A 15,276-nucleotide genomic window follows, 5' to 3' on the forward strand; every position below is an offset into this window, starting at 1 on the left:
ATTGAATACATGCAGTGCCCAAACCTTCGATCATCTCTTGTGACTGACGCTTTCAGCCAGGAGAAGATGTCATCACGTGGCATGCAACTTTCATTGGATGTTTTGAGCCTAAACCACAAAATGCTCCAGGTGGTGTTTCTGCAGCGGTGGCTAGTCACTGTCCATCTTCTCCTGGCTTCTAGCTCATCTGCCCCATGCTTACTCCAGAGTCAACAAGAGGCTCTTTCCACTGCTTCCCCCAACCTGCGAGCAGCTACTTTCCTTTCCCTTCCTTCTGTTCCCAGGGTTGTAAACATTTTCTACACAGATTTTGCTGGGAAACTTCTGCAACCTACCTTGACTGCAAATAGCCAGACATGAGACCCTAATACTTGGTGGCCTTCCTCTCCGAGTCTTCTTCACATCCATCTTCAAACAGAACAGTCAGTTCTATACAGATGATCCTCTCTGCCTTCTCAGAACATATGACTATGTCCGGCCATAGAGCTGTTTGAACAACCTGAGGAAAATGTAACTTCCTGTCTGGGTCCATGTTTCCTTAAGAGGCATTAGCTCTCTGGAAATGTGTTGTTTTCAATTGCGGCATTTTAATTAACCTGAATTTAAATAATTATAAATTAAAAAGGTATTATCCCCCCGCCCCCAGCATGCAATATGACGGTTACAAGATTACATGAGAAGTATAAGGATAATTTAGCTCACTTTATTGACGGATTCACACGGTATTACAGACGGGAAGCTTATGACAGACTCTATCAAGCATGTGGGGATCTTGACCAACGCAGTCTGCCATCTTTCGTCGCCACGCTGAAAGGATTTTCTGGATGGAGGACATAGTCTTCAGCCCATTAGCTTCAAAGTGTATTGGCCGTAGGTCCATCCTTGTGTACTGGTTGCTCCACTTGCAGGCTCTTTTTTTCTGGATTCAAACAAGGACAGGAAAGGACTCAAACCCCACCTTCAAAAATACAGGAATAGCACAATGCCTACATGCAGTTGTCATTCTCCCAACAAGGAAAGAGGATTTTTGTGCTGACAAAAGACAGAACTATACTAGTCTGTCTTTAGGCTGACTATTCAATTCTCCAGTTGTCTTTGGCTCTCTAGTCCTGTGCTTAGCTCGGCAATTCTAAATGCTGATGCTGAGCCCCTGTGTACCATACTTGGTCTGCCTGTATGAATGAGTCCATAACAGTGGGCACAGAGAACAGTGACATTAAACTTAATAACAAAACATATTATAACAGTCCACTTCATCTTCCATGATTGCACCAGCTGCAAAAGGCTCTTTGTGGAGGAGGGTGGCTTCTACCACTCTTATAAACTTGATGGATGGACCTATACTTGCTTGGGTTGGATGCTTTCCCCCCCCGTCTCTCTTGCACCAAAATATCTGCCAGTGCCCTGAGAACCTTGTCATGGTGCCATCTTTATCTTTCCTTGTTAAACGTGATCTTTCACCTTGCCTGTATATGTTCCAGCATGCCTCTCGCCCTGCATAGCTTGCATAGTGCATCCTACCTCATTCCCCACCTGTGTATGTTAGTTGGTGTTGGCAGAGTATCGTGCACTTAACGGAGCAGAAAAGGGAAGGGGCTTATTCCCTCAAAGTTCTGACCACGTGATCTTCTGTTTTGGCAGGTCTCACATGTCCAGGCGCCTTGTGCTCCAAGTTCTGCGGCCTTTGCCCTTCTTCCTCTAGGCATTCAACCATGGCTTGGATCATATCTCTGCTTTGCTTTTGTTCTGCCTTTTCCTCATTCCTGGAAATGGGTGGTTCCAAGCTCTTGTCTCCCTAAGCACAGATTCCCAATGACATCCTTTAGCTTCAGCATACCTTCCACTTGTGCAACAGTCATGTCTGTTGTCCACTTGCATCTAGATCTTGTGGTGATGCCTGCATCTCTGTCTTTTCCATAGCTAGATTATCTATACATTGGCACAGCCCTGAACTTTGCTACCTTGAACTGTTCGACCACTGATGGTGACAGCTGCAACTGACCATACATGAGATATAGCCCTAAATTATTAGTTCATAATGTAGCATTGTGCTGTTTGTATTTTGAGTGTTTGACTTGGGTTGGGTTGCATCTGTCTATTTAATTTTTCATTCTACTTCATATATTTTAAAGAGGAAAACAGTGCTGTTAAAGAAGATAATATTTTGTTCCACTGGCAAAGTAGATCTTTTTCTTTTAATTTGGACAATTAAACCCCTATTTAGAAATGTTATGTCAGTATGGGAATACAGTTAACATAGAAGTTAAGTGTTTTTCAAATCAATTATTTCTTCACAATCAAGATATATATTAATTTGCCACCTGAAATTGTGTTCTAAAATGAAGCATTTTAATATATTTTTTTTTAATTTCTCGTCTGCTCTTGCAGCATACAATGGGGCTAATGGGTACATGGATCGATAGGTAAATGAAAAAGCCTTAACTTCTCAAAAAAAAAAAAAAAAAGTCTTTTTTTTTTTTTTTTTTTTTTTTTTTAGCCCAAAACGTTGAGTATTGTTCTGCATCTTCAGATTACATAAAATACTGCAAAACCACATATCCATGTCTTTTTTTAAGAAGGAAAAATGCATAAAGCAAAACATTGATATGACACACATTTTAAAAAGAGACTGTGAACTTTACTTGGCCACTTATCGTCCTCTGCAGCATCTTTTAGTGCCAGGGGTGTATATTCACCTCTGAAAATCATCACCAATTTCTTTTATTGACACTGAATATTGATGCCAAGATATGAATTACACTCTGTTCTTCTAACAACTATGCAATAACTGAAAAAGGCACACTTATGATCACATGTATTCTTTCACTGTATGGAAGCTTATTTCATTATTTTATTAGAGGCTTCCACTATGCAGCAACACACACATCTGCCTCACTCTGCTCATTCAGGGTCACTCTTGTGCCACTCATTCCCCAGCTCCTTGGTGGTGGCTATTCGTTTGGAGTACAGTCTCTGTAGTTTTCTACCAAACATACAATCTATACTAGTAATCTGTCATGCAACATACAGCTAATGGAGCCTCCAAACAAACCTTTGTGCCGTTCCCACATCCCCTGGTGCTGCTGCCTCCTCCAGCATTCGAGGAGCACCTTATATGCTGATTTCTGGAGGTACCACAGAGCTGTCATTTCTGCCCCACAGCATCATGTTCTGCATGAGTGTTGCACTTTCTCTCAGAATATGTAATGGTTGGTATCGGTGAATTTCTGAGTTTACTCACTGAAGCATGTTGTCCTAAGTTCCTTTACCAACCTTTTCCTCCACAAGCAGTTGATAATTAGTTTCAGTCTGGTCTATCACACACTCTGCAGTTTTCATTGGTTGTATTGTGCATGCACAGGCCATGCCATAGTGATGTGTAGGTTGCTTGGCCCTTTCAAAAATCTAAGGCTTTTATTAAAAATAAAATGCAGTGTAATCAGTTTAGATTAATTATTATTGGTGCTCTGCCACTTGGCGTGAATCTATTTTATTATCTAATCTGTTGTACATTGTTTGAGATGCCCCAATGTTTGATTAACATGTGGTTTGTGTGATGTCCCAATTGGTTACAGAGTATGTCCATCAGTTACAACAGCAGCTTCTGGATGCTGAAAGGAAAGCTGCAACATACATGAAAAGGTATAATAAAATGCAGGCAGATTATCATAACCTGATTGGAGTGACGGCAGAACTTGTGGATTCATTGGAGGCCACCGTTACTGGAAAAATGGTAAGTGGACGGAGCCACTGCAACTCTTTCTATTAACAGTTATTTTATGTATAGTTTATATGGGCACACTGAATTACACCTGTGGTAGTACTGTGGCTGAAATTTTGTAAGCTGTCACCTTCCTACATTGTTCCTTAACAGACAGGTGAGTGAAAAAATCACAGTGAAGTAATCATTTGTAATTGTTACACAAAGACAAAAGCTGTTCACAATATATACATTTCTGAGAACTGGGATGGAAATGATCCCAAATAGGATGTTATCTATTATACTATTATCTGTTATACTTTTTGCCCACAAGAATCCTGGAACTTCTAGAACTATGAGACAGCAGTGGTAACTTGGTCAATGGTGTCATTTTGCTTGGCTTTTCTCTACATTCTTTTCACCATACTTTCAAACTAATGTATTAAGTGTTTTTATCAAGTCATGTATTCTTATTGTTCACTAATGTGTACAATGTCCTAGCTGCAAGTTTTCCATCAATCCATCCTTCTACCCATACCAATTTTCCCCAACCTCAAAAGTGTTTTTTTTTTTTTTTTTCCCCAGGGAATTTTTAGTATTTTAAAGACTGTTGAAGTGATAACTGTATTAAAAATAGATGCATGCAGTACATTGCCAAATTATGTAGTCCATTGACTGATTCTCCAAAAAGTTTAGGCTACTCATTAACAAATCCTTGTGTTAATCTCTGCAACATTTTTGTTTCAAAGCCCTGAAATTGAAAACTATTCTTTTAATTTGCCATTATTTTATGTTACAAAGAAATCTTCAGAATAAAGGAAATATGCTATTAATCCTCTCACTTTTACATTTTGTAACAATTTTTGCAGTAATAACAGCTTTGATTGAAATTAGTTATTTTGTTATTCAGTTTTCAAGTAGTGTCATATGGTCTAAATCAAATTAAGATCAGGGCTTTGACTGCCCATTTTAGGACACTCACCTTTTTTTGTCTTTAAGTCACTCCAAGGGTATTTTGGCCTTATGTCTGGAATCGATGTCTTGGTGAAAGGAGAAGCTTTAGTTTTTTAAGAAGCTTGACAGATTCTATTGCAGTGTTTGCTTGTATTTTCCACCATCCATTCTTCTTTCTATTTTAACCTGATGCAGTCGGAGTGTCCTTTGCATTCTGGTTGCCAAGGATACTGAAAGGTTGAATAAACAGTAATTTTGGTGTTCGCCAGTAGCATCGCTGAGCTAGTAAATGACATCTGAATGTGGAGGTCCCAAAATGAACAGTGATTCCGGGGATGTGGTTGTTAATATAGAAAGTCATATGAGAAGAGACCAAGCTTGTTGCATTACACCTGAAGTGATGTTGAACGTCTTCCAGGTGTTCTGCTCCACTCTAAAGAAAATGGTTAGTTCTTATGTTCCCCAAGACCGGTGCATGTATGAAAATATTTGCCCTTTATGGTTTCGCAAGATAGATTTGTTTTCTATAATCACATGAGTTATGTGAGCATGGGTAATTAATCAGACTATACCCAAGTGTGGTTATGTAGAACATGTTATGAATTCACTCAAGTATTATTTTGTTATAGCACCTCTCTGACATCAGATGCAATTTAGATTTTATCAGTATTTTGCCTTTGGATTACATACATCATAATGATACATATATGCTATAATTTGTCTCTGTGTATATTATACTGGAAGATATGCAGAATCTTCTTGTGCAGCATGTGACCCAAAGTAGGACTTAGACTTAGAATGTGTATATATGCACATTCAATCATAGCAATCAACTTTTGCTCCCATATCTAAATATTATTGATAGCACCAGACACATACTTGCCACACAGATTTTATTTCTCTGTTGGGCATGGTATCCTTGCTGATTCTTTTTCTTCTCACAAGAAAAGCAAAACAGGAGTTGGTCTCGTCCGTTACAGGAGATGGACGTCTGAAGCGGAGCTTCGTTAGCAGCGGCTTTATTTTCTCACGTATTTATTATTTAGAGATATCCTGTATTTACCCAACCCGAGGAGCTTCCACTACAGTATATAAACATGATTAACAAGAAGAGAGGTCAGAAAGAACCGGAAAAGAAACTTAAAACTACATCAAAGTCTAGACAGATATCAAGCCCAAGTGCGAGGTACGGCCTCTCGGAGATTGACCTGGAACTGGCAGACGAATACGCAGACTTCCTAGGACCTCGCTCCATCGCATCATCTCCAGTCGAGAGCGAAGATGCAAGTGATGCAGGTCACGATGGATTGCCAATTTCAGAAGATGATCAATTGAAACTAGAAAAGGCTCTGCAGTACGTGCTCTCATGTACTCCTTGCGAGCCCGAAGCATCGGCTGTAATAGGAGCGGCAATTCCACCCGCGGAGCATGAAAGCCGAAGCGACCTGTCCGAACTGAAAGAGATGATCTCAACACTGGCTACTGCCACCTCCACAGCCATAAATGAGCTTAAGAAGGAGCTTAAGGGGCTTAAGAAGGATAACAAAGACCGGGAAATACGTCTATTTAATCGTTTTGATTCGACATTTAAAGGTATAGTGGGGGTAAATAGAGGAACACATTAAAGAAAATAGATCCAAGCTGAAAAAACTTGCCAATCAGCTGGATGATGTTAAGCAGGCATTCACGGCTCGAATTGAAACAGCGGAACAATTGGCATCTAATGTCAATGAAAAAGCTACAGCTGCGAATTCCGAATGCAAAAAACTCGGAGACAGACTTGCAGCCCTGGAGGATGGGCGCAGAAGGAATAATATTAGAATTGAAGGTCTACCTGAGAAACGAGAAAGTACAAACCCAGTGAAATTTGCAGTAGAATTACTCTCTAAAATAATTGGAGATGACTTTAAACCAGATACTGAGATAGCAGCAGCTTATCGTTTACGCAGTTCAAATACCTTTAAACCTAGGTCTTTTATTGTTCGCTTTGAGCGACTACGATGTAAGCTTGATGTGATGGCACTTCTCAGACACAAGCAAGAGATTATATTTGAAAATAATCTCATCTGTATTTTCCCTGACTTCTCACCTTTAACAGCTGCAAAACAGGCAGCCTTCTTCAACATTAAACAGCCGTTACGGAAAGCCGATATCAAATACAGCCTCTTGTATCCCGCCAAACTGAAAGTGGAAGTTCGTGGCCAATATTATGTATTTTCAAGCAAGGAGGAAGCTGAAAAGGATTTAAAGAAGCTGTTCCCGACACTCTTTTGAAAGACAATAATGAGCTGTATCCTGTCATGGCATGGCAAGGAGCTATCACCTGCTGTCTGATCCACGTGTAAAGATATGGGTATTATAACCATACATCCTTTTCTTTACTTGGACGCTATAAGTTTATGTTTTAATTACAGTTATAGACATGAATGTGTGGAAGTTATAGGCGTGAGTATGTGGATATAATTAAAGTAGGTTTTTTTCTCCCTAAAGGAGACTGTTTAACATCATACCCTTGGTTTATTATTATTTCTATTATTGCATTAGACCACTTTTCAACACCATTCCCAGGGTTCATTATTTTATTATCTTATTTTTTTAAAATTGCTGAAGATTATATTTTAAGCTTAAACACTGTTAATGATTATATTTTTGGCAGATAGAATTTAAACTTTAGCTGCAATAGATAGCTCTAATTTTTAATTCTCAAACGCCGCTGGTGGGGGTGGGGGGGTCTTGTTTTGTTTTGGACGTGCTCTGTCTGTCGGTGTGTCAGAGGACTGGGACATTGTGAAGTGGGGTCTGGCCTCATGTGGGGAGGCAAAAGGGGGGTGATAAGGGGGGAGAGAAGGAGAGCAGGCTATATCTAATCTATCCTTTTAATCCTTATAATTATAACTATCAACACAACAATAGGCTGTATGGCAATAACTTGTGGGGAAATTGGAAATTAAGATTAAAACTGCCTCACTACCAGTTAAGACTATAAAATGACATTAAAGAGAAAAAAAAGTATGCTCTAACCTAACAGGCTTAAACACTAAAATAGTATTTTTACAGGAGACCCACTTACTAAGCAAGGATCTATTCCGGCTACAAAATGATTGGACTGGCCAAATGTTCCATTCTTGCTTTACAAAGAAAACTAGAGGTGTGGGAATTCTCATACATGGAACAGTCCCATTTGTAGCATCAGATGTAGTATCGGATCCTGAAGGGAGATATGTGATGGTCATGGGCAACTTATTTAATTGTAAAATGATTTTGATAAATATTTATGCACCCAATGTCGATGATAAGGAATTCATGCAAAATCTATTTGCATCCTTTCCCAAAGTGAACACTCATAAAATTATAGTGGCCGGGGACTTTAATTGTGTTTTAAATCCACTCTTAGATAGGACTCCTGTGACAGGGGGGACAACATATAAAACTTCAAAGACAATTACACAGTTTGGAACCGACCACAACTTATCAGACCCCTGGAGGTTTCTAAACCCAAACTCAAGAACATATTCATTCTACTCACCAGTGCATCATAGCTACTCAAGAATTGATTATTTCTTTATAGATAATAATTTCTTGCCTACGATTAAATCTTGTAAATACGACACAATTGTTATCTCTGATCATGTACCTCTAGTTTTGGAGCTAAAATCATTATGCCCCCCACACTCGCCTCACAGATGGCGCCTTAACCCACTTCTATTAACAGACGAGAACTGTACAGAATTTATATCCAAACAAATTGGCTTCTTCCTAGAGACAAACACACCCTCAGAGGTCTCTACAGGAACACTCTGGGGAAACTCTAAAGGCCTTCTTAAGAGGACAGATTATTTCATATCTTTCCCACAGAAATGAATTAGAAACCAAGAAAGTGTCAAAGCTAAGAAGCGAAATTATTAGAATAGATGAAGAACAAGCCAGGCATCCAAGTGAGGCTCTTCATAGGAAAAGGCAGGCTCTGCATACAGAACTCAACATCTTGACAACTAAAGAAACTGAACAACTTATTTATAAATCAAGACATCATTACTACGAACACAGAGGGAAAGCTAATAAGCTTTTAGCTCAACAAATCCACAAGCAAGAAGTTCGCAGTGCAATCCCAGTAATCACCAATGCTAATGGAGATGAAATCATTGACCATAAAAATATAATGCACTCATTTAGAGATTATTATAAAACCTTATATTCTACTGAGTTTAAAGAAGGCAACACACAATCTAATGCATTTCTGGATACATTACAGATACCACAAATAGATACTTTTAGTGCTGAGGAACTGGATAAACCTCTGATCCTATCAGAATTACTAGATGCTATAAAGTCACTTCAAGGCGGGAAATCAGCAGGCCCTGATGGCTACCCTATAGAATTTTATAAGAAATTCTCCACTCAGCTAGCTCCCCTCTTATTGGCAACATTTACAGAAGCTAGAGACAATCAAATTCTACCTCAAACTTTTTGTCAAGCATTAATCACCGTCTTTCCTAAACAAAATAAGGACTTGTTACAATGTGCATCATACAGACCAATTTCACTCCTGAATAATGATAAGGTACTCTCAAACATCATAGCTAGAAGGATGGAGAAAGTGCTGCCTTCGGTAATATCACAGGATCAAACTGGATTTACTAAAGGCCGACACTTATCTTCCAATCTTCGACGCCTGTTTAATGTAATATATTCACCGGCAAAGTCAAACACCCTAGAGATGATGATATCATTGGATGCAGAAAAAGCATTTGATATGATTGAATGGAACTATCTTTTCACTGTATTGGAGAAATTTGGGTTTGGCCCGAATATTTGTGCATGGATCAAACTACTGTATACCAGTCCAGAAGCCTCAGTCTGTATTAACAACATTTCTTCAGACTACTTTAAACTAGAACGTGGCACCAGACAAGGATGCCCTTTGTTACTACTGCTGTTTGCAATCCCCATTGAACCACTGGCGGTCCACTGCCGAAATTCTTATCAGATAAAGGGGATTATCCGAGAAGGACTGGAACAGAAAATTTCTCTATATGCAGATGATATGGTTTTATATATATCAGACCCAGAAAACACTGTGCCTGCATGTTTAACAGCACTTTCAGATTTTCAAAAGATTTCTGGTCTCAGAATTAATTTGAATAAAAGTATACTCTTTCCAATGAATTCACAAGCATATAATATCAGATTGGACACCCTACCTTTTACCATAGCAGATCAGTTTAAATACTTAGGGGTAAATATCACAAGTAAACATAAAGCTCTTTATTAACAAAATTTTGCCGTTTGTATGGAAAAAATTAAGCAAGACTTGCATAGATGGTCAACCCTTCATCTCACTCTAGCCAGAAGAATTAACGTTATTAAGATGAATATCCTTCCTAAGCTTCTTTTTTTATTTCAAAACATCCCACTATATATCAATAAATCCAATTTTTAAGCAATTAGATTCAACCATAACCTCATTTATTTGGAACTCAAAACATTCACATATTCGAAGAGTGACCCTACAAAGACCTCAGGCAGAAGGTGGCATGGCTCTACCTAATTTTCAGTTTTATTACTGGGCAGCAAACATACAAGCCATAAAAACCTGGACACAAATAAATGAACATACACAGGCCTGGCAGCACTTCTTTATATTCCCTGCTCTGCACTCCAATAAATGCAAGTTATCGCAAATATACTAATAACCTAGTTGTGCTTCACTCACTCAGAACATGGAACCAAATTAGAAAGCAATTTAAGATGGAAAATCTTCTATCTGTGGCACCCCTGCAAGAGAACCACCTCTTTCAACCCTCGCAAACATACCAGTTTTTAATATCAGGAAAAGATTTGGGATTAAATTGCTCAGAGATCTTTATATAGACAACATCTTTGCATCCTTTGAATAATTACATTCCAAATTTAACCTTCCAGCTACACATTTCTTTCACTATCTTCAAATTAGAAACTTTGTCAAACAGAACCTGCCCGATTTTCCTCATCTCGTACCCTCCACCATGCTAGAAAAAATACTGCTCAACCTCGAGGACTGCACCATTTCTGCAATATATAAAATTTTATTAGAGTCCCTTCCTTTTAAAGATCTAAGAGGACAATGGGAAAAAGATCTCTTAATTAATATATCAGAAAAGGAGTGGAAGGTAGCAATGCAGAGAATTCACTCGAGCTCCATATGCGCAAAGCATAGAATTATTCAACGCAAAATTATATATCGAGCTCATCTGTCTCGCTTAAAACTGTCCAAAATGTTTCCAGGGCAAGATCCAACCTGCGAACGCTGCAACCAAGCTCCTGCCTCACTGGGTCACATGTTTTGGGCATGCACCAAATTAACTTCATTTTGAACCAAAATTTTTAAGTGCCTTTCAGACAGCCTTGGTGTCACAATCCCTCCTAACCCACTAATAGCTGTGTTTGGTGTTCTTCCAGATGGATTTGAAATGGATAAGGACAACTAAACTGTGATTGCATTCACTACACTTTTGGCACGCAGACTGATTTTGTTAAATTGGAAGATTCCTAATTCTTCTCTAAAGTCAGTGGGAAACCGATGTTTTATATTATTTGAAATTGGAAAAAATCAAATTCTCAGTTAGGGGATCTGTACAGAATTTTTTCAAAACCTGGCAGGATTTAGTCATTAATATTTTAGAATAAGAAGAATTTTCTTTTCCTTCTCCATTTATCTTTTTTTGCCCTATTAAACTCAATAATTTAGGCATGTTTACAAGCCTTAAGTATTATTCCTTTGGCTATGCTCTCCTTCTCAGGGGTGGGGTTTGATTTGCTTTCAATCCTATTTTTTGTCAAAATTGATCTATACGTATGGAATCTATACTAATTAAAGGCAAAGCCCTGACTGACTCACTCACTCACTCACTCACTCACTCACTCATCACTAATTCTCCAACTTCCCGTGTAGGTGGAAGGCTGCAATTTGGCAGGCTCATTCCTTACAGCTTACTTACAAAAGTTAGGCAGGTTTCATTTCGAAATTCAAAGCATAACGGTCATAACTGGAACCTCTTTTTTGTCCATATACTGTAATGGACGGGGGCCGAGTCGCGTATCGTGTCATCACGCCTCCTACGTAATCACGTGAAACGCCTTGGGGCCGATCTGGAAGAAGGTAGCACAGCGCCTTGATTTAAACGATTCCATGTCTTGGTGGGTTTAATACTGTGTAAGCATACATATTAACACGTGCAATTAAATGTGTGCATTTACGGAGTGATTTCTCAGGCTTAAAAGCTCGCCTTTTATTAAAAAAGTAAATGCAAACTGTTTTCATTCTGAAGGGCACAAACCACGTTGGATTTTGTAATGATAGTTGATTAGTAAGGTCTATTAAGGGATACTTACAGAATGATTAGTAATGCCTGTGAATGCCGATGCAAGTAGGAGAATGGGCGTGAACTAAAGAACGAGTAGTAACATGTACAGTAAATGTCTCTAAAGTCTGTCTATTAAAAAGTTGTTATATCTTTCAATCCTGTGTATTGATTAAACTACGAACCTAACAAGATCACTACATGGTGTCTGTAGCTGCTGAAATATATAAGGTGTCATCAGGCACGGGTAAGACGCGTGTCAAAAGAATTCTCAGAGTCCAGGAGTTCGTTTTAAAGGTATTTAGTGAAAGATAAAAGCAAATAGTCCACACAAGAATAAAAGAAAAAATAGTTACACACGTAGAATAAAAGACAAAAAAAAGTAAAAAGGTATCTTCTTTAAACTTAGCCTTTCTTGAAAGACTTTAGTTATTTCTATACTTAAAGATTCTTAATTTCTTCTTCTGTACGCCTTGGCGTACGGTGCGGTACTTAAGTAAATAAGTTTTCTTTACTTGCTATTTCTCACATTCAAAGAGCCCGTAGGCCGGTTGGCACAGTGCAAGTGCTCAGGCACGGTGACGTGCGATCACGGTTAAAAACCGTATGCCTCTGCACCTTATACAAGGCAAGGCTATCACTAGCTGAATGACTAATAATGTTTATTCCAAGCTGTTAGAAATGGTAAGAATATACCACTGCGAATCTATTTACGGGGGTTATAGGAACTTCCCGTTATTTATGCATTGTCATCTAAGAAATATTCATGAGTCTTATAGAACAAGGAAAATGGCTCTTACAGTGTCAGAAGTGGTGGATTGGAAGAGGAATGTGAAGAAGAGGTTCAGCTTTTGAACGAGTCTCGTGTCTGTGAGTAACCCGAAAACGTGGTCAGAAAGCGCTAAGACGTTCTAGCAAAAGAGAAAAAAAAATATGGAAGGATTACAGCCCCCACCAAATCTCCAGTTAAAGGGAAATGTAGCTGAAAATTGGAAAAGATTTAAACAGAGATTCGAGTTGTATCTTGCTGCGATTGAAGCAGATAGGAAAAGTGAAAAAATGAAAGCGTCTATGCTGCTACATGTAATTGGCGAAGAGGCGCTAGAGGTGTATAACAATTTTCAGTTTGAAGAAGATGGAGACAATATGAAATTGAACAAAATAGTTGAAAAATTCGAAGCGTATTGCAACCCAAAGCGCAATGTGACGTTTGAGCGGCACAAGTTTTTTACATGTTTCCAGAAAAGCAGCGAAACAATAGACCAGTATGTGACGGAATTGCGTAATAGGAGCTGTTCTAAGAAGAAACCGTCGAGACATCAAAGGACCAATAACCTCTAATCAGAACACTAACACCAGCGAAACAAATATTAACGAGAAAACAAGTATAAATCAGGAAAGAACATCTCAACTGCAAACACAATTAACCAGAAGATCAAAACGTCAAGTAAAACCACCAGAACGACTCATTGAGACATGTTGAGGATTAAAGGAACATTTTCAATTAAGAAATGCTGAATTCCTTTAACAGTTGTGCTTTTTATACATAGTTTGAATGCTGGATGTATGCCTGAAATGTTCTGGATAGTTCAGTTGTTTGAAGTGATAAAGTTTATCAAAGTAGCATTTGAAATGTATAACATTACTAAGCTTATAAGTACTGCCTTACTTCTCTTTAAGAAAGGAAGATGTAATGATACTTGATTTAAACGATTCCATGTCTTGGTGGGTTTGCGTAGCTTATTGTCAATATCTTTACACCTGTTTTTAAGACTTATTGACTGAAACGGGCTTTCACGAAAAAACTTAGGGCTTTGCTACAGGAGACACCCTACACAACTTAAGGAAGTAAAAATAAAGATATATATTTCTGTTTTATTTAAACCTTTTAAGTTCGTATGCATAGCCCCATTTGGCTGTTTTAGTTTTTTTTTTCTTTCTTCAGTAATATTTAATCTCCTTAAAGAAAAACAACATATGCATTTTACTTTTTTTGTATCTCCTTTAGTAATATTTTAGTGTAAAAGGATAACCAGTATTTAAACCTTTTATGTTACTTTATAAAGTTATTTTACACAATGTTGAAAAATTAATAAGAAAGCTACATATTTTGGCAGCTGCTGCTTTAATTTTCAATGAAATGAAAAAAGCTCTCCAAGAGAAAACTTCAATGAAGAAGAAACAGTTTGCACTATCTAAAAAGGAGAAACCCTCATTTATAAAGGTTTGCTGCAGATGACTTAACTGAAAATAAATGAATAGTTCCTATGTGTATAATACATATTTATCTATTTTACTTATGCCTTTATTCCAGCAACTTGCAACATCTGAGGTACAATGTGTTACATTACTTTTGTTTTTTGCAGCACAGGCAGGTGAAGTGACTTCCTCAGGGTCACACAGTGGTGTCAGTACCAGGATTTGAACTGACAAGCTCCGGGTTTGCTGAAATATTACTGAAGAAAGAAAAAAAATGAAAACGGGCAAATGGGGCTATGCATACAAATGTCCATCCATCCATCCATTAGTCAACCTGCTATATCCTAAATACAGGAGCCAATCCCTGCCAACACAGGGCACAAGGCAGGAAACAAACCCCGGGCAAGGTGCCAGCCCACCGCAGGGCGCACACACCACGGACAATTTAGAATCGCCAATGCACCTAACCTGCATGTCTTTGGACTGTGGGAAGAAACCGGAGTACCCGGAGGAAACCCAGACAGACACGGGGAGAACATTCAAACTCCATGCAGGGAAGCGAACCCGGGTCTCCTAACTGGCACCTTTCACTGCGCCACCATGCTGCCCACATACAAACTTAAAAGGTTTAAATAAAACAGAAATATATACCTTTATTTATACTTCCTTAACTTGTGGAGGGTGTATCCTGTAGCAAAGCCCTAAGTTTTTGCATGAAAGCCCCTTTCAGTCAATAAGCCTTAAAAACAGGTGTAAAGCTAAACTTGCAGCACCACTATTCAATTACACTTGCCTAACGCCTCTCCTAAGGGGACATACTTTGGGATCTAGGCATCAGTCAAAGCACCAATCACAGGCCCGATTAGAAAGCGGGAAGCTGTGATTTGTCGTGTCCCTCCCATGTAACAATCACAGCCCGTGTTACAACGCACTATGTATGTATGTGTATATGTATATGTGTGTGCATATGTATGTGTATATATATGTTGATATGTATATATATATATATATATATATATATATATATATATATATATATATATATATATATATATATATATATATATATATATATATATATAT

The 15,276-nt window shown here is 38.3% G+C and overlaps 1 protein-coding gene across 5 annotated transcripts in view; it reads left to right on the forward strand.

The window, feature by feature from the left end:
- Positions 1-15,276, forward strand: part of LOC114646724 (lisH domain-containing protein ARMC9) — a 136,401-nt gene that overhangs the window by 17,965 nt on the left and 103,160 nt on the right. For all 5 annotated transcript variants that reach the window (XR_007934032.1, XM_051922227.1, XM_051922226.1 and 2 more), the window contains exon 8: positions 3,576-3,733. Coding sequence is in view for 4 of the 5 variants with exons in the window: in XM_051922227.1 (XP_051778187.1) it covers positions 3,576-3,733 (158 nt within the window). In the remaining variant the exon portion in view is untranslated. The remainder of the gene's footprint in view (positions 1-3,575; positions 3,734-15,276) is intronic.

Source organism: Erpetoichthys calabaricus, chromosome 2 (genome assembly GCF_900747795.2).
Source record: "Erpetoichthys calabaricus chromosome 2, fErpCal1.3, whole genome shotgun sequence".
In the NCBI taxonomy this organism is placed as follows: domain Eukaryota; kingdom Metazoa; phylum Chordata; class Cladistia; order Polypteriformes; family Polypteridae; genus Erpetoichthys; species Erpetoichthys calabaricus.